This window comes from Macrobrachium rosenbergii, chromosome 13 (assembly GCF_040412425.1).
Source record: "Macrobrachium rosenbergii isolate ZJJX-2024 chromosome 13, ASM4041242v1, whole genome shotgun sequence".
NCBI lineage: Eukaryota > Metazoa > Arthropoda > Malacostraca > Decapoda > Palaemonidae > Macrobrachium > Macrobrachium rosenbergii.
The window spans coordinates 12,220,137-12,241,045 of NC_089753.1; the positions used below are offsets into that span (position 1 = coordinate 12,220,137).

General features: G+C 40.8%; 1 protein-coding gene and 1 long non-coding RNA gene across 4 annotated transcripts in view; one reads left to right on the plus strand and one right to left on the minus strand.

Annotated features, from left to right (window-relative positions):
• LOC136844907 (tyrosine-protein phosphatase 10D-like) overlaps positions 1 to 8,693 on the plus strand; it is a 273,677-nt gene extending 264,984 nt beyond the window's left edge. For both annotated transcript variants that reach the window (XR_010855005.1, XM_067114230.1), the window contains one exon: positions 6,199 to 8,693. Coding sequence is in view for 1 of the 2 variants with exons in the window: in XM_067114230.1 (XP_066970331.1) it covers positions 6,199 to 6,230 (32 nt within the window). In the remaining variant the exon portion in view is untranslated. The remainder of the gene's footprint in view (positions 1 to 6,198) is intronic.
• Positions 1 to 20,909, minus strand: part of LOC136844912 (uncharacterized) — a 511,857-nt gene that overhangs the window by 10,126 nt on the left and 480,822 nt on the right. The window contains exons 5-6 of one of the 2 annotated variants that reach the window (XR_010855006.1): positions 4,047 to 4,592; positions 2,660 to 3,839 (exon numbers count right to left, since the gene is read on the minus strand). The exons of the other annotated variant lie outside the window; for it this stretch is intronic. This is a non-coding gene — a long non-coding RNA (uncharacterized lncRNA). Of the gene's footprint in view, positions 1 to 2,659; positions 3,840 to 4,046; positions 4,593 to 20,909 lie in introns of those variants that run through there. 2 annotated transcript variants of the gene reach the window in all.

The following is a 20,909-nucleotide window of genomic DNA, read 5'->3' on the forward strand; positions in this document are numbered from 1 at the left end:
TTAAAAAATAAATTGAAAAAAAGTGACACGTAATACCATGCTGATGTTTTCTGTTTTCAACTTTCATCCTAATTAACTATTATGTATTTTGTGTGAGATGTGTACTTTGTGTTATTTTTTGCTAACAATTAGATGGTTAAATGAGTAGTTCTTAAGAAATATTTAATGGAGTTCATTATCTCAATTTTGGGAAGTAGGAATGCAAAATTTACTTTTAAAGCACATATTTCAGGGTATGAAAAATGTTTGGTTTCTTTTTTGTTTTTCATTAATGTACTTAAGGAAAATATTGTATAATGTCTTATGAGCGAGTAAATAATTTTAACAGTAGTCTGACACAGCTTTTAACCTCAAACAATATAAATAAATACCCTGGGTCAGATAATTTTATTCTACCGTACCTTTTGTGTAGAGTCCAGACCTTTGGTTTCAAATTTTTATGTTGGCTGGGAGATTGCTTGGGTGTTTGTATTTGATGGGAAGACAAAAGGCATAAAGAATTAAAATGATGAGGAGAAATAAGTTTTTGTGCATAAATAAGGAATTTTTTATATGTATGGTTATTAATTAAGTAATTTCACAACACTAACAATATGAATAGTAACAAGTAGACAAAATAGTATGAATATAGACTTCTGACATAGTATTTCAGAGACCTGCCACAATAAATGAGACTTTTGCTAAAGAATTATTCAGCATTTGGAGGGAAAGTGGTTAGATACAGGTCACACATCTGGAGGCATATTAACAAAATGAACCCTATCTTAGATCTAAAATTTGTCTGCAACAGATAGTCAGAAGCTTCAGTAGACAGTGTCTGGAGGCCTTTCAGCTTTCAATTGTGATAGCCGTGTACCATATGCTGAGTTTTAACTTACCTGACCAGGAATAACATATGCTTTATTGCTTATATACCCCTTAGATTTGTGCTTATGTCTGTGCTTCACTTTTCCTGATCCAGTTACTGTGGCTGCTTTTAATTGCAGTGTTTGCTTCTGCTGTAGAATTTGGTGCAGCTATTCCTATTTCGAATGTTCCTCCATATTACTGCATAATACAGTATTTACTATTTTTCAGCCATGGATCCTGTAAATTCACCCATTATGTTTTGAGTTTAGACTACCATTAAGACCCTCTTCCTGCTGTGACCAGGTTCATGTTGCTAATATTTAGGATACTCTGCTTACCTCATCATTGTTCTTCGAAAACAGATAATTTTTGGCATGTGTAACTCTGTGCATCATTAGCTAAAAGATTTTGTTTACTCTAGGCATGGCATTTCATGTCTGTGGGTTTTCTAAATATATTTTTTCTCTATCAGCCCTTGGGCGTTCTTTCTAATTTATATGTATCACCCTTCCCTAGGGATTCTCTGAGCTTTACGTGTTTTTTTGGGTACTATTTTCCATTGTGTAACCTCAAATGCCGCCCTAGCCAAGAATGGTGGTATGTAGTGTAACTAATCCCAGACTAGGAGGAATTTTCTTCCATTGCCTTTGTCATTCTCAAATGCGACTTTGCTCTCATTTGTTCTCAAAGGTATTCTTCTTTATTGATCAGGTTATTAATTTTTCTTACCTCCATGTAATCTCTTGAGTATTTCTTTCAGGGTTTTTTCATATCTCCCTTTATAATTATTTTTTGCCTCTCCTGGTATTCTTATGAAACTCACATGGATTAAATATCTCGTCCTTTATAATTATGGAAGGCAGTGCTCACCGTCAGGAAATCATGTTACCCAGAACTAATTGCTATGTTTTTGTCTAACTCATGATCAAACACAGAGTGCATGGTTGACACAATAATGGCCAATGTGCAGTGCGCTGTTGCCACATCTGCAGGTTAAGAATATGAATTGAACCTAGGCATCCACTGTAGACAAGAGAAATAGCCCTCTTGTCTTGAAGTCCTATGCTCTATCTGTGTCAATGTGCACTATACTGGCCAAGACCAACTAGATGAGAATTCTTTGAAATTGGTTGGTCTATCTTATGGAGCCCCTCTAGAGACCATGAAAGCAACTCCTTTGAGGACGAACAGCAGCTAACAAAAATAGGTTTTTCCTACATCAAAACCTGTTCCAATATATATTTAGACCCTGAACTCATTCTGAAGACTGAACTTTTGGAAGTGGTCAGTAGCTTTGGCAAGCACTTCTATGAGAAGAATTCTTAAAACAAGTATGTAAATCAGGAAGAGAGGTAAGAGTTTTAGGCCTACAGTCAGAGAAAGGACAGCTGAGATGCATTTTCAAGATAAGACCTTCTAATTTTGCTTTACAAGATGTACAGTACATATTCACATGATATTTTAGTGATCTCTTAGTTCTCAGTCTTTTCAAGTCCCAGAAAAGCCTTCCCTTACCAAGAAACAGAAGAGGAAACCTGAACCTTTGAATGGACCTTGGTGATGTACCATGCCCAACAGAAATGCTGTTATCCTTCATGGAATGCTAGTTATGGACCTAAACTACTAAAAGTAGGAAAATTAAGGCAAAAGCACATTACAGTTTAAACTAACATGACTTTCCACTACCAAGGAGACTGTTCCAAACTTTTATACTAAAGTGAGTGAAATGCCTCTTGTATTAGGCAGTATGACATCATGACAACTCAAAATAATGTGGATGCTGACAAACTGTGAATAGTCGCTTACCCCAGCTCATTAGCCACAGCTACTCTAACAGATTTTTCTTATTGAAATACAGCTAATAGGAGAGTGAAAACCAAGAAATTAACTGTGGTACAGTATAACATTGTCAGAAAGAGAAATCACAATATCCAAATGGGAAAACAATATACTATATTCCAATATTAGACAACAGATATGAATATGTGGCAGTAACACCTTCAAGACCTTCTGATAGTACTGGATGGGTTAATAAGTTCACTGAAAAGATGATGGAGCTAAACACCAAATATTGCCATATACAGTGCATGGAATGATTCACTGAGCACAGCCTTACTCACATATTGAGTCAAGGAGTGGAAGTGGCACAAAACTGGACAATAAAAAAAATTCCTGGCTTTAATTCTCTGGTCATCTTTGGGAACTGACATTTCTTCAGATTTCTTCAGTAATAACATTTCCTGATGTGCTTTGATCTACAGTTATGCCCAAGTTATCACCTGCTTACACAAATAACAATTAATCAATCTTTGTTACCATATCCTCCCTGTCTCTTTATTTCATACAATTTACCCCATGACAATATATTATTTGAAACTGGGAATATGTGCCTCCCAGACCTTGTATTTTGTGTCAGTGATAATTTCACTGAGACTGTGATCAGACAATGGCTCTCCAGTATGGAAGATTTGAACCATGTAAGGGAACTGGTGGAGCATATTACTTGAGCTGGCCAGAAATGTAAATTCTTGAGAGCTTAGTACAGTAATACAGTACCAATATAACAGGATTATGGGTATGATGTTCCCGTCAGCACTAGCAAAACTCCTTATTGTACTTTATATCAGGGATATACTATTTTCCAGAACCCACACGGGTATGTTGTTCCTTTCAGCTTAGCAAAACTCCTTATTGTACTTTATATCAGGGATGTACTATTTTCCAGAACCCACGTGTACTAATGACATGAATTAAGAGGCTTCCCTTAATGACCTTGAGAAGAAAGCAACTGTGTGGCTATTTTTCCTCAGTCATGTGCTTCTCATGGATATTGCGTTATACTGTACACAAAACCGTCATAACCATCCTTTACAAGAATAATGGCCAACATCTCAATATTTTACATTATAATACATCACTCAGATTTGGATAGCTCCAACCCCTCCACAAACAAAATCACCTTCACTTCCAAGTATATCAAACAAAATCACCTTTTCAAATATATTCATCAGAAATTATTCTGGCTTATACGACGTGTCGTCGCCGATCCGTATAAACAGCAGAATAATCAAATTTGATTTTTTTATGTAACAATAATAATGTTTATAAATGCACCCAGAGCATTAAAAGTAAGGTTTTCATGATTTTGACCGACGATTTTCCGGCTTACGAAAAACGGAACCCCGTGCAAATGAAGCCCTGTTGCAAATGAAGGTTTGGTTAGAGAGAGTCTTAAATACCATAATGGAAGTTTTGAACTTCATTTTGCTTTTTAGAAAGCCACTTTTGAAAGTCTTGAAGTCTTTGTGACACTTTACAGATTGATGTTAATTCTACCAAAGGAAGGGATGCAAGATACTATTTCTTCTGGAGGTATCCAGAAACTCTAGGCACATTAATGCAAAGTACTACTGAAATTAAGCATAAATATAACAAATGATGGTCCCACCAATAGAGGGCAGATAAAGATTTTTAATTAGTGTGGATATCCTCAAAATTCTCTTTCCCGATGAATCTTGTTATTAATTAACTATACTTATTTGCAATAGGTAGGTCTCTGGGAAAAATCCATTAGCTCACATAATTCAATCTCAGTGTTTCAATGCTAAGGGAATTTTCAGTGACTAGGAGAATCCAGTGTTCTATACTCCATGTAGAAGGTCTGCTTCAGTAAGACAATATTAAAATACTAGATGCTGTAAATTCAGGAACACCTGAAATGAATGTTGTAAATTCTTGAACACCTGAAAATAAAAGAATGAGGAGGTAAGCAAAGACCACTAGTATTGGCTTCCTCATTGGAACCCTAGGCTTACAATATAATTTGAATTTCCCAAGAGGGCACAGAACAGAGTAAAAGGAATCCTTGTGAAAGAATGCATAGTGTACTTAAAAATGCCTATTAAAACTGAATGTGGGCAAATAAAGAGAAGGTAAGGCCTAGCTATTAATATATGGTGAATTCTTAGGGTACAAATCACAATGATCATGTACAGAGAACCTTAATTTTTTCTTAATCAAAATTTCCAATGAAGGCAATGCTTTTAATGAACTGTGCATAAAATAAATGCCCTAACAACATAGAGAGACAAGTCAGCTGTGTATCTCATTGCAAGAAGAAATGAACAGCCAGCCAGGGGCATCAGTTACTGATCTGGTAAAACTAATTAATAATCGTGATAATAATACTGGTCCATGTAACTTCACCTAGCATAATATCAGCTGTTTGTTTTTCAGAGCTCGGAATAATGTTTAAGGAATCAGTACCTCCAGACATTGGGTCTTGTTCTAACTATGGTTCCCCAGATGCTATAAGGTCTAATTAGCATGACACTTTTATAATTACTGCAAGACATATCCAAAAATCTAATTGCATATTAATGCAAAGCTATGTCTACATTAATGGATTGAAACATGTACAATTTGTTTGTTTATACTTTCTTTTCTCCTTACACTTCCCTCTTACTTAGCTGTTCACTGTACTGGATTATATGATGTGAAGTTAATATAAATGAAGAATGAAACTATGGCTGAATCCAAAACACAGTAATGCTTAGGAAGTTTAAGAAGGTAAAACATGACAGAAAGTTGTAAGGGCTTTTGAGAGTATTTAGATTTACATAGGTCATACTATTGAAAAGTTTTGCAAATCTTTATAACTGCACTACTACAGTCCTCAAACTGAATCTCGTTTTCTTATTGCTTAACTGTTAAAATGTGCACTAATGTATATAGCTGTAAATAAGCACCATTCTGTTGACTTCCTACCTTAAGTTTACATTGTATTGTTGTTGTTGTAGCTGTATTGTATGCTGCTTTAAAAAGAATAAGTTCAGAGTGACTGATATCACAGCTACCTTGTATAGGCTTTTGTGTTGATGGCTGTTTCCTCCAAAATGTTCAGTTTAAATATTTTCAAAGTGTGAAGAGATAGTTTGAAATAAGTGTTAGTAACTGTATTTATGACTTCAGTAGTTGTGCATGCTGCTTGAAGTGTGTCCTTTATCAGTTGAGACATACTTAGAAGTATAACTGATAGCTCATGAATTTTTCAAGCTTTTAATTTCTTGTGACATTCATGTACTGAGGTTTTAAAGAAAAGGTAATTTTCTGCTTGCAAGTAATTTAAAACTTCATGAAAAGTGGTTAGACAATTGTATTTTTCAATACATTGTTGGTTGAATATACTTCATGGTTTACATGGTAATTTTAATCTAGAAAAATGAATATTGCTTTAACCTAAATTACAACTTACGAGTTATCTACTGTATATAATTACTTATTTTCCTTTAATTATACTGTACACTCTTTACCCATGCAGCTTTTTAAATGTATTCAATACTCTTTCAGATGATGAAGGGATAGTTGATTTAGGCATGTGACATGAGGCCTACGGTTTGCAGCCACTGAATCCCTATATTGACAATGGTTCACCAACCATGGGTGATTCACATGACCCATACAATCAAAAAGGTTGTCAACCTGCTGGAAAGTCGAATAAGTTATATAGTGACAAGGGCTGTCAACCTAAAGGCAACATGCATATATCTTACACTGAAGATGCTCCTCACCTGAGGGGAAAACTACATCTGCCATATGACAAAGATTGCTTACCAATGGATGACTTATACAACGGTAACTTAGCTGTTGTGATATGAATCTCGATTTTCCAGTTTTCTTTATTTGCTCTATGTCCATTCCTTTAAAACAATGATTTTACCTGAATATGAAATCTAAATGATAATATTTTTGTAGCAGTTTATTGATTCTACCATTTTCATATTCATAATTTTGGCTCTAGAAACCTATTTTAAAGATATTTGAAATAGAACTGTCATTGAAAGTTACTCACCATATCTCAAAAGGAGAGAAATTTTTTTGTTAGTTACTGGTATCACAATATCAAAATACATTTTTACATATTACTCCTATCTACCAAATCAAAAGGATGGTTTAATTTTTTTTAGTTTTTGCTACTGAATCCACTATCAAAATACTATTTTACATTTTGTATTACTATTAAATTTTCAGTGTTGTAATGTTTTCAATAATTTTGTTTTTTAACCAACTGACAAGCTGAAAAAATCCACGACATTCTGAAGAGATACGCTTTACATCTCATTGTAGTTAGCTACATTAGACAGAATTGTAGCCACATAAGTTGTGGTTTTACTTAGTTTGGTGGCATATAAGATAAATTTCAGTAAGACATAGGTGATACCTTGGTTAACCTGAACTTTAAAATTTGTTTCCTTGAGGAATCATTTCAGTTTCCTTGTGAATAAGACATTCTTCAATACTCAATTAAGAAGAGTGAACATTGTTGTGACAAGTTATATTCTTGTCAGTACCAATTGCCAAGACAGACAGACTCAGGGGATGGCTAAATATGCATTATTCATTGTAAGAGGAATTATAGAAATATACTTGCTCGAAAATATATGGAAAGCCATGTCTTTGTTACGTCTGAATTTCAGTTACTTGTAGTATCATGTAATACTTGAAACTGCCTTAAACTATGTGTTTAAGATGTGGTATTTTATTTTTGGCAATATTACATGACTGGCATGGTACAAAATTTGAAAATCAAAAATGTTCACAAAACAGTGCCATTTATGCTGTGTAATTTGAAAGCATATCTATACTGCTGTGGCATGTAGTGAAAAGAATCCGTCCTTAAATTACTGTAAATTGTAAATACTTAATGTATGAAGGTTGTTATTTTACAAAGGATAAGTTTTTATGTGTACAGTTAATATTTTATTAAGCATTTCTTTGCTCACTGAAATGTCACAATGGTGTTTTCCTGAAATACATTAATTGAACACAAAATATAAGGCTGTGTTTAATCTTTTTTTGTACTGTACCAGTACTAATGCATGCTGTAATATATAGTTAACATGATGTACTTAACATTTTACTAGTATTCAGGAGAATTCAAACACACTCCAATGATATGAATGAAAATCCTTGTAAATCTTTTATTGAAGAGTTGTCTGTATGGTGTATATTGTATGGTATAAGAATGTAAAAATAATTGTTATTGTAAGTCATATCTACTGTATCTTGTACTTTCTTCAATTCTGATAGTACTTGAGCCATTTCTTTATCACCTTTCATGTATAAAATCATACATTCTAAAATGCAATAGCAATGTCATGTATATCAAAAGACTTAGCTATATTTTTATGGCATACAAGTATTAGTTTATATAAATGTAAAAAAACTATTTTTATACAAAATTATCTTGTCTTTTCTTTCAAGTAGGTTTTAAGAACTGTTAGGGAATAACAATGCCTCCTGAAATGTACAGAGATATCTGTAGAATATTGTTTTTATGTTATTTAATAACGTGGTATTCAGAAAAGTATAGAACAAAATATTCTTTCTTGTATATTTGGAAGTAGAATTTACATGTTGTAAAGTATTTACAGTGCTATTTCCTTCCTAGTACTAATTATTCTTGAACAGATAATATGGTTTCCACTGTGAAATATAAAATTGTATGAATACAACATGACCCTTAAAGACAAATTACTGGTACTTTTATTACTGTTGTTGTTGTTATTATTTTCTTTTTATAAGTTGATTACGTATTAAATTAGTACAAGAGTCCCAGTTTATAGAAGAACTTTTAATGTAAGTTCGTATATGGACAGTCACAGTGCGTACTTAACTTACATCCAAGGAGTTGTAGTCTTATTACATCTTCACTTACTCAGTACTGTATCATGTTTCAACTGAATCGAGTCATGTTTATGTACTATACTTCCAATGATAATAGATTCTCTTCTGTACATGGTCATATTTATACATATTGTTGATAATAAAAATGTTACTTGAAACTTTTGTTTATAAATCCTAATTAATGGTTTTATAATCCATGACTAGATGAACAATTCAGCATGACTAAGACATGCTGGCAATTTGCTTGCAAATTTTTCAGTAGCTGAAAATTTCATAGAAAGGATGGGATATGAGCACTCAATTGGTTTAAAAAAGTTAAATAAAATAACTTGAAAAGGTTGAGTGGAAGACTTTAATCACTGTTTTGTGTGCCTTCAAACTTTAGACTGGAGACATGATTGTGAAACTCAAAAGGCATGACCAAGAAGGAGCCCAAGCATAAGGAATGGCATCTTGCAACTGACGATAAAGCAAAAATTAAGGAATGCTTAAGAAGTTTCCAAGAAATATCATGGTTATACTATCCTATTCTACCTTTATGCATTAACTTGACCTTCTGTAATTTTTCCATTCCTATCTGGCTTAGGGTAGATATACATATTGTACTTGGTTACTGGTTTTCATATTAAGTGTGATAGTGGCAAAAGAAATTCTTTGACCTACTGAAATAATCCTTAACTTCTTTCAAGTGGAATGGTCTAAGATATAGTCACATCAGAAATGCCAAAATGTGACAAAACATTTCAATCACAAAAAAAAAATTGCAAACCAGAGGCTCTGATGCATGAGTACAGTATTCCTTAGCGTAACTGGAAATGGTAGTTGAAACTTGGTAACAAGGTGGTTGATTGGAGGCAGGTCCTATTTATTTGGCTAGGGTTGAGTTAGGATGTTTTACTGTGCTCTGACCGACCAAGAAGTTGAAAATACTTTCAGCTTTTTATTGTATATATGGTGTTTGTGGTAGAACAAGAGGTATTCTGATACCCAAGACACCTTGCTCTACTATGCACTATTTTAAGCCCTCCTGAGTGTCAAAGAATATTGTGGCCAAGTCTTTTGCATTTGGTATTGGGAGGGCTCAGACCTCAAAGCGACAACAAGGAACTCAGGTTTCTTCTTCCTTGCGAAAATGCCAGGAGTCTTTCAAGCTTATTTTGGTAGTCCCCTCCAATTCCAACTCCAGGAAGAGGCAAGGGTAAGCAAAAGGAAGGGAAACACGGAGGTCAACTGTTTCCTTCTCTAGCTGCCACAAACACATAGTCGGTGTGCTTTAGGATGGTTATAGATTACTTTTAAAGACTACCAATTTCCTCTCTCTCAGGCACTGATTCCTTCTCTAGCTGCCACAAACAGGGATAGTCTGTGTGCTTAGGGATGGTTACAGATTACTTTTAAAAGACTACCAACTTCCTCTCTTTCAGGCACTGATTCCAGTGTTAACCTACCCTCTAGGATCTCACAAGCTCTGGCTGTTTGCAGAGGTGAGGGCAATTCTGGAAAAGAATGCTCAAAGTCATAGACGACCAGTCCCCAGCCTTTTAAAGTGTAATTTCTTGGGAGCAGTCAACCACTGAGTACATTTTGTGCTACAGACTTGATTCATGTGGATAAAACTCAGTCTGTGTTCGATTCCATAAGAGAGGATGACTTCATACTTTTGAAGGATTTGATGTGTGCATATATTTAGATGCCCATCCATCAATTCTCCTAAGAGTCTCTTTGTTTTGTCTGCAAAGGGACTGTTAACCAGTTGAAAGACCTGTGCTTTGGCCTGGTAACAGCCTTTCACAGGGTTATATAAGTGTTTACCTTGTTGTCAGCTGGGGTCCACTTGCAAAGGATATATTTCATGTATTATTTTGATAACTGGCTGGTTTCTGCATCTAAGAGATGCAGTTCCTCCCGAAAAAACTGCCTCCTTGTCTTCTGTCCAGCCCTTGGGATCACTATAGCTGGGGAAAGTTGTATCTTGTGCCAAAGCAACAAGCAGATCCTGGGCATGCTGACTGACATGGCAACAATGAAGTTTTTGGTAAAGCTTCTGCTTCAACACATTCAGGGAGGTGACAGCACAGTGAACAACCATCTTCAGCTTTGGCAGGTCATCCATAGTAACTTGTCATCCTTTGAGAAGCTTGTGCCACTTAGGCACCTCCACAAATGTTCACTCCAGTGGCAACTGAAGCAGCAATGATTGGCCTCAAGCAACACTTCCTATCACCTTGTGCGCTTAAGCCAAGTGTAATGAGGACCTTCTATGGTGGTTGGACAATGGGAATCTCCTTCTGGGAGTTCCTGTAAACTCTCCAGCTCTGAAAATGCTTCTGTTCTTAGATGCATCAAGAAAGGTTTGGAAGCACACCTGGGAGATCTCTCTGCTTTAAGTATGTGGACAGAGAATGACCATCTGAGCATTGTCTTGGAAATGTTTCCAGCGTGGATAGCTGCAACATTATAAGAATGTGTGATGGTCCCTCTGTAGTGTTGATGAGTAATGACAGTTGGCAATACAGATGCGCAAGTGAGTGCGCCTGTATTTGCCACTGTGTTCAGCTGTCAGCCATAGACATTCTGGCTAGTAATGCTTTGGTGGACCAGCTCATGTGCCAGGAACAGTTAGTCAAGACAGATTGACCCTTACTTTCTTGAGCAGGCTTTTGAGCAAAGGGGAACTCCAGTGACCAACCTGTTGCCCATCTATTTAGCTTTGGCCTCCAGGGTGGGATGTTAATCCTGTCCTCCACAGACTACCAAGGCATCATGGAGCCCTTGGGAGAGGCCTTGAATTGAGATCTCATCCTTGAGACTTATTTTTCTAGTCTTAGCCTTGTCATAGTGTGTTGACAAGTTGCACAGTTACTGTTCATGAGTTTGTGGAGAAAACACAACCCACCAGTTTCTGACAAGAGATTCATGAATTTTTGGGTTCTCTACCCCTGTGAATTTGTTAGTGGGAGCTGAATGAGAAGCTTTTGTGCCCAATGTCAGCCTTGTGGTACTATCTAATAAGAACCCACCCTCTAAGACTAACAGACACAAGAAGGAGGTCTCCAAGAACACCTTTTCTTTTTGGCTTCAGGAAGTGATCACACAGACATGTGGTTAGTCCTGCCAGGAGGACAATTGTCCATTCTGGGCAAAGCCAGGGAAGTTGGCCTGTGCCTAGCCATTTGGAGAAAATTTTTGGCCTCACAGACAATCAGGAAAGGTGTCTGGTGATGCCAGACTACCTTTACCTTATTTTACCTCTGGGAGGTTAGCCACAAGTCTTTGGACATCTTCGCCTTACAACTTGTGGTGGCTGCTCAACAGGTTGTGTAGTCTCCAAGCTCCTTTCATAAAAAGCATCTCACCTTAGGTACTTGGATGTCATACAGCTAGGGGTAGAATAGGTGAGTAACTGGCTCCCTGTCTCCCTGTCTCCCGTAACTTTAAACGGGGTGGGTCTAAAGGTATCATCAGTTTATGAAAGACCCAGATACTGGCTGCCTTCCAACTTGTGGTACCTTTACTTTAAGGCAGTACTTAGTCTCTGAAGTTTCCCTAGAGTGAGAGTTCACAAGCACTTCACCCCAGCTCAGGACCCTATCGATCTTGCTTCCCTTGCCAGATTGTAGAGGAGCTTACAGGAATCATTGCTCACATGCTCATAATTATGACCAGGAGCATGTCATTTCCAGAGGGAGATTCAACTTACCAGTCAGTTGAAAAGTTATCCTCCCACCTAAGGCAATGATTCTATTTCCATAAGAATACCAAATTTTTAAAAGTATCCATATTTTTCTCAAGTATACAATCCACAGCCTTTGTCCTAAGCCCACCTAAATCACCTCACATAGGTCCTTAACAGCAAAGGAAAAAGTGGTGTCTTATGGCAGCAAGATGGTGGGAGTTTCACCCCACTCGGTCATCTACGTTCAATTAACCACCTCGTTACCAAGTTTCAACAACTGTTTCCACCTAATGCTGAGGAATACTCCTATTTAAAAGGCTCTGGTTTGTAAACCAGAGCCTTTTATAAGTAGGTACACTTCTATGCACTAATGTGTACCTTCATGCTCTCCAAACTATAGGAAAGACAGGAAGAATACTCTTATATCTGGTTCAAGAGAAACTAATTCCCCCTGGCAGAGGAGAAGACCTACTGTTGCAGGGCAGTCATGAAAGCAGGCTACAGACTGATGAAGGTTCTGACACCTCTCTTATGGGGGAACAGTAAAAGGTCGATCACTACAGGGGAAACTCTGATCCTTACCCCTAATATACCTAGTCAAGTGCCTAACAAATGATAGAAGTAAACTCAAATAAATATACTATACTTATGACCTGATCTGACTAATTGTCTATGCAATCTATCAGCCCCTTACATCTTCTGATACTTCATAAAATTATTCATTTTCTCATCAAAAACTCCTTACATTTTTCACAACGAGAAGAAAATCACAGTCATTACTCTTACCAGTACAGTAATGTGCACCGTGTGACTATCATGCTCAATCAAAAACAACTGGTTTACATAAAACTCATTCCTACAGTGTAATACCCGTTCCTAAGGCAAGGGGGATGGTAGTGTGCATTAGAAATGAGTACCCCGATTCCAGTAAGATCTGTTATGAATGTGGATGCCATGAGGTCCACACTGGACAGACAGAAATAATGGAGCCACCTCTTTTTTGTGTCAAGAATTTCAATGCTAACCATAAGGAGTGGCCGAATTCTGTTTATCCTACTAAGTGCCATGCTTGTGAATTCTTCTGTGTCTGGGTGTGAACATATTAATAATAATGCCAAAAACATGTCTGGTCATTGCTTGGATCTACTATTCACTGATTCCATGATATCATAACCAGTATAAAGCTATCCCTGGTGTGTCCTACTCTAATAAAATATATACAGTACTGTATTAAATTTCATGCAGACGGGAATGGAATTTCAAGTGATCTTTCTCGTATGAACTGGTCACAGCTGTATAAAAAGCTCAGCCTGTAAAGTTCCCGCTAAGCAAGTTTTCTTTGATGACGGCCCATTTTCTTTGTACCTACGATTCGTCACGGTGGACGGGCTAGGTCACGAAAATTCAATTGTTTAAATTGTGTATGCAATTATTTATCTGTTCATCAACTGTGTACCGTGTATTTCTTCTTTCACAGTCATCAAGATTATACTCAACTTTAATTCTGTCTATTGTTGCATTGTATATTGTACTTGTTCGCTGTATTTATTTATTAATGGTTATCGACCTCAGGTCACCCTTGCTTCCATTGCCTTCCACGGCCTGACGCCAGTCGGCCGCTATATAAACTGCCTGGACCTTGAACAAATCAGCAGTAACTTTTACCAGCTCGTTTCTTTAGCACCTCTTATAGTGGTGACCCCTGGAGTGGTTCCCGAAGCCATTAGCGGACCCATACGGCGACTCAGTCGTGGCTTCAGGAGCTTACTCTCGCCCTTAGCGGACTAATCACGGTGCTGAACCAGCGTTTGGGCGTGCTGACTCTCGTCGGCAAAATCACCAGCATCATTAGCGGACTCACACGGCGCGCTCCCAAGTGCGTTTTGACGCGAGTACCCTACTCCATATAAGAGGGCAAAGAGCGAGTATGGACGCGGACATCCCCTCCCTCGTTCAATTAACCGCGGACCTCACGGATTCAGAGGTATACCTCCCTCCCATATCACCCGCACCCGTTCCCGCGCCGAGGCTCTCACGCTCCTCCACACCCCTGCCCGCGCCCCGCACTCTCTCCAGCCCAGCAGGCCAATCCAGGGCCGCCCTGTCCATAAAACTGCCACCATTTACGCAGGGGAATCTGTCGGCGTGGCTCTACAGGGTCGAGAGCCAGTTCAGGATTGCGGACCTTAACGACGAGAGGCTGCAGGCGGATATAGTACTCAACGCCCTGCCGGAGGAGATCTACAGTAAGCTGGTCCCGTGGGTGTCTGAAGCATGCCCCCTTACCTACCACCTCCTGAAGAAAACCCTCCTCCAGACATGCTCCCTGCCGGTTGCCGAGTGGGCTGCCCGCGCCCTCGACCTTGCCATCAACCCACGACAGGATCAGAGTGTCATGGAGTCATGGGGCATGATCCGAAACCTCCTCACCATCCCAGACAACAAAGGCAGTAAAAAGAAGCGCGAGATAAGCCTGTCGCGGGAGATCCTCCTCCGTCAGCTCCTCCCGGAGGTCCGCACACAAATCCAGGAGCCCTAAGCGATGCCCCTCGAAGACCTGATCATCTCAGCACAGCACTTGACGGACTCCGTAAAGGCAACAAAGCGGGTACCAGCGCCCACACTCCCAGTCAGCGCCATCCAGCAGGAGGAGGGCACAGAGGAAGAGGTCAACGCCATCACCAGGAGGCGCCCAGCGCCTCCCAACAGGTGGAATTCCCCGGGTCTTTGCCATTATCACAGGCGGTTCAGCAAAGACGCCTGGAACTGCCTGCCACCCTGTTCATTCGCCCGTTCAAAAAATGGGGGAGGCAGCGGCCAGCAGGACAAGCCGCCATGGCAGCAGAAGAACCCAGGGGCCCAGAACCAATAGGCTTCTACGTCCGTGACACCGTCTCCAGCAGGATGATGCTGGTCGACACGGGGGCCATTGAATCAATCTTCCCGGCATCTAGAGAGGACAGCAAGCAGGAACTGGACCCGGCTGCCTCCCTGACAGCCGCCAATGGGTCCCCCATCCTCTCCTACGGAACCAGGCCCCTGTCGATCTCCATCCTTGGCCAGAGGTACTCCTGGGACTTTGTCATCGCGGACGTTAGGACCCCACTCCTGGGTGTGGATTTCCTGGCGCACTTCGGGCTGGCAGTTGACGTCGGTCGGAAATGCCTCCTAGATACAGACTCCTGCCAGTCCCTTCTGTTGGCAACGGGACCCAAGGCGCCCACCATCTGCTCTGCTGCCCCCCACCAATACTCGCAGCTGCTGACGGAGTTCCCTGACGTGTTCAGGCCCGAGCTCCACCAAAAGTCCGGGCCCCAGCCAAACATGGCATATATCACCACATAAAAACAAAGGGCCCCGGCACATGCGAAGTTCCGGAGGCTTCCCCCTCGACACCTTCAGGAGGCCAAGGACGCATTCGCTGAAATGGAACGGATGGGAATCTGCAAGGAGGCCTCCAGCCCGTGGGCCTCCCCCCTCCACATGGTGCAGAAACCAGATGGTTCCTGGAGAACCTGCGACGACTACAGGCGACTCAACCTGGCAATGGAACCTGACCATTACCTAATGCCGAACATGCAGGACCTCACGGCATCCTTCCACGGGGCCAAAATATTTACTAAGTTGGATCTCTTAAAATCATATTTTCAGGTACCGGTCGCGCCAGAGGACATACCAAAGACTGCCATCATCACGCCTTTCGGGTCCTATGTGTTCGCCTTCTCTACATTCGGCCTGAGGAACGCTGGGGCGACTTTCCAGCGGCTCATGGACAGCATCCTGGGGGACCTAAAGTTCTGCGTCTGCTACGCAGATGATATCCTTATATTTTCCAGGTCCCACAAGGAGCACCAGAAACACATCAGGGCAGTCCTGCAGCGCCTACAGGAGAACAGCCTCGTCGTACGTTTTGACAAATGCACCTTCGGTGTACAGAAGGCCGACTTCCTGGGCCATGAGGTATCCCCAGATGGCGTCCGTCCGCTCACATCCAAAGTCGCAGCCGTCACCAGGTTCCCCGTCCCCACCTCCGTCAAGGCCGTCCAAGAATTTCTCTGGATGGTGAACTACTACAGGAGGTTCATCCCCGGGATCGCACACACCACGGCCCCTTTGACGGAGAACCTGAAAGGCCGACCAAAATCCTTGTTGTGGGGACCCAGCCAGCAGCAGGCCTTCTCCCTGACGAAGGCTGCCCTCGCCAAGGCAACCGCCTTGGCCCACCAGGATCCCAGCAACCCCCCTCCAGCTGACAACAGATGCCAGCAATGTCGCCTGTGGTGCTGTCCTAGAACAGGTCATCAAAGGCACCCCCCAGCCCATCGCCTTCTTCAGTAAGAAGTTCAACGCCGCAGAGGCCCGCTACATCACCTTCAACAGGGAACTCTGTGCAGTATACCGTGCAGTCCGGCACTTCAAGTTCCTCCTGGAGGGCACGCCCTTCACAATCTATACAGACCACCAACCGCTGGTCCATGCCTTCACCAAGCAGGGGGATGCATGGTCCTCCAGGCAGCAACGGCATCTCTCGGCCATCGCCGAGTTCACCTGCTCCATCAAGTACCTCCCCGGCAGGAAAAACCCTGTGGCGGACGCCCTCCCCAAAGTCCAGCTGAATGCAGTGCAGCTGGGAATCAACTACGAAGACCTCGCCAGGGAGCAGGCCGCCGACCCAGAGACCCCAGCCTACCGCACCGCCATCACGTTTCTAAAGTGGAGGGACGTGCCCCTCGCCCCCGGGGGCCCAAATCTCCTCTGCGACGTCAGCACCGGTCAGCCCCGCCCCCTAGTGCCAGCCTCCCGCCGCCGCCAGGTATTCGACATCATCCACGGCCTGTCACACCCCTCCGGCAGGACGACGGCCAAGCTGCTGTCAGAGAAGTTTGTCTGGCACGGAGTGCAGAAGGACGCGAGGACCTGGGCGAGACAGTGCCTGCATTGCCAAACCAGCAAGGTGGGGCGGCACACCGAATCTGGGGTAGGCGAGTTCCCGCAGCCAAGGCGGCGTTTCGGCCATGTGCACATCGACGTCGTCAGGCCCCTTCCCCCGTCGGGCGGGTCCAGATATCTCCTGACGGTGGCAGACAGCTCAACAAGGTGGCCCGAAGCCACACCAATGCAAGATGCCACCGCCAGCGCCTGCGCCGAGGCCCTACTTTCCAGCTGGATCAGCCGCTTCGGCGTCCCTGACCACATCACGACCAACAGGGGGACCGCCTTCCTGTCCGAATTGTGGTCCGCCCTGGCCCAGCTGCTGGGGACAGCTCATCACACCACCACGGCCTACAACCCAGCCGCCAACGGCCCGGTCGAGTGTTTCCACAGGTCCCTGAAGGCGTCCCTTATGGCCCGCTGTACCGCCAAGGACTGGAAGTGCCAGCTGCCGTGGGTCCTCCTCGGGTTGATAACCGCCCCCAGGGCCGACGGCGCCCCTTCAGCAGCCGAGAAAACCTACGGCGAGCCCCTCGTGGTCCTGGGCGAACTAGTGACAGAGGATCGCCACAACCCATCGATCCAGAGGCTTTGCGAAATCGTCGGCAAGTTCGCCCCCTACAAGAGGACATATACCGACAGGCCGGCCACCTTCACACCGCCCGGGCTGGCCTCCACTACCCACGTCTTAGTCAGAGATGACGCCGTTCGCCCATCACTGACCAGGCCCTACAAGGGGCCCTTCCGCGTGCTGGAGCGGAACAGCAAGGCATTCCTGCTCGCATTCCACGGGAGGGACGATTGGGTGTCAATCGACCAGGTCAAGCCCCCCCTCCTGGAGGAAGACACAACCTTCAGCACACTGCACCCTCCGCTGGCGCAGCCACCGCTGCAACCAGGCCCTCGCAAGAAGCGGAAATGTGGCCGCCCCCGGAAAAGGCCACCCACACCCACATCCAGCCACCCTCAAACACAAGGCGTCCCTCCGTTGTCCTCATGCAGCCGGGACACCCTTCAACGCCCCAGCAGATACGCCGATTAATCAGATGTTACCTACGTCTTGGGGGGGAGTATTTGTAAAGTTCCCCGCTAAGCAAGTTTTCTTTGATGACGGCCCATTTCTTTGTACCTACGATTCATCACGGTGGACGGGCTAGGTCACGAAAATTCAATTGTTTAAACTGTGTATGCAATTATCTATCTGTTCATCAAATGTGTACCGTGTATTTCTTCTTTCGCAGGCGTCAAGATTATATGCAACTTTAATTCTGTCTATTGTTGCATTGTATATTGTACTCGTTCACTGTATTTATTTATTAATTGTTATCGACCTCAGGTCACCCTTGCTTCCATTGTCTTCCGCGGCCCGACGCCAGTCGGCCGCTATATAAACTGCCTGGACCTTGAATAAATCAGCAGTAACTTTTACCTGCTCGTTTCTTTAGCACCTCTTATAAGCCAACTGTTTCTTGAGCTGATAATTTGTTAACAAAAATATGCAAATTCCGTTTTGTTTGTTGAATTAATGTATCACTTTTAAAAGCACAGTCTGGTTCAATGACAGTTTTAGACATGCTTACTTAGGGAAAAGTAGTAGGTCTGATTTGCCATAGAATAATCACCCCTACTAACAGCTATCGCTCAGATAGTGTGTTTCACCTGGAAATGAAGTTCAATTTGTTGATAAAAGAAACCATTTCTAGTACAACTCAGGAACATATAAATGGTGGGGCACTCTCAAATCTGCATTTTTTGACAAAGCTTCATTAATTCCTCCTTTGCTCAACCAGATAACGTCGTCACTCGCTGTTTACAAGAAAAGACAACCCTTATAAATGATGTGTTTGACAGAAAGCAAAGCAATGAATAACTCAATAAGACTCATTCCTGTTTTCCTGAAGCTAAACCGACTAGTAGAGCTGTTTGACCCCATGAAATTAATTATCTCTTAAACCTTGATGCTCATGGGGACCTAGACTCAAATATATTTTTTGGGTCTGTAATTGCCATCAGTTTGTAGCTAAAAGTAATTGCTATAATTTTTCTTGGTATATACTTTCCAGGTTAATACCTGATGTAGGTAATGAGCATTTTCTTAGGTATGGACTCGTAATAATTCCTAGCAGATTTTTTTAATCACAAACAGCTTCTTCTGCTGTATTGTTTGGCTAACAGGATGAGGATCATCCTAACAAATTATTTCAACTGAAAATTAGAAAAAAAAAATACTTAAAAAAATGGGGCATTTTGATTATTACGAATCTTCCTTCATGATGTTACTTTTAACATTTTGTGTTCACGAATCATCCTTCATGATGTTACTATAATTAACATTTTGTGTTCACTTGACATCATATATATATTTTATATATATATATATATATACATACATATATATACACACATATATATATATATATATATATATATATATATATATATATATATATATATATATATATATATATATATATATATATATATATATATATATATATATATATATATATATATATGTGTGTGTGTGTGTGTGTGTGTGTGTGTGTGAAATCGCGAAATGACGCACTGGCACCTCTACGTATAACCTGAAATCAACTGCCTAGAGACTTAAATGATTTTAATTAGTACACAAATTGGCGTCTGTTTTTTAATATTAGGATTTAGACTATGAAACTCAATCCTTCTACTTAACAAAAATACCCAAAATAATTTGAAATTATTTACATATATATATATATATATATATATATATATATATATATGTGTGTGTGTGTGTGTGTGCACTAAAATAGTGATGTTACTATAATTAACATTTTGTGTTCATTTGACATCATGCACTATTTTAACACGCATCATGTTACACAATTTTACACACACACATATATATATATATATATATATATATATATATATGTGTGTGTGTGTGTGTGTGTGTGTGTGTGTGTGTGTGTGTGTAGAATTATAAAATAGTGCATGATGTCAAATGAACACAAAATGTTAATTATAGTAACATCACTATTTTAGTGCACACACACACACACACACACATATATATATATATACAGTATATATATATATATATATATATATATATATATATATATATATATATATATATATATATATGTATGTATGTGTGTGTGTGTATGTGCACTAAAATAAATGTGTACGATGTCAAATGAACACAAAATGTTAATTATAGTAATAACATTAATGGTGACTCGTAATAATCAAAATGCTCCATTTTTTAAAAGTGTTTTTTCTAATTTTCAGTTCAAATAATTTGTTAGGATGATCCCCTTCCTGTTACCCAGACAATACAACAGAAGAAGCTAATTGTGATTAGAAAATCTGCTAGGAATTATTACGAGTCCATACCTAAGAAAATGCTCATTACTACATTAGGTATATACCTAGAAAAATTATAGCAATTACTTTTAAGTGCAAACTGATGGCATTTACAGATCCAAGAAATGCATAAGCTTACTATACGTACAGGCCTCAAGCTGCTTGCAAATACTGTGAGTTAAGAAGAAATTGTTTACAACTGCATTCAGGACCTACCTAGGGAAGCGCCTCAGATTACTGGGAGTGCATACCTAAAATAAGAAGCTGCTTGCGATTACTACGAGCACTAACCCAAGTTTCTGCCTGCAATTACAATGAGTTGAAAGGGCTTGCAATTACTGTGCAAAACCTAACATCCTATGTTCGACTATATTAAGCATATCGTTATGACACTGATTGTGGTTACTAAAAAGTACAT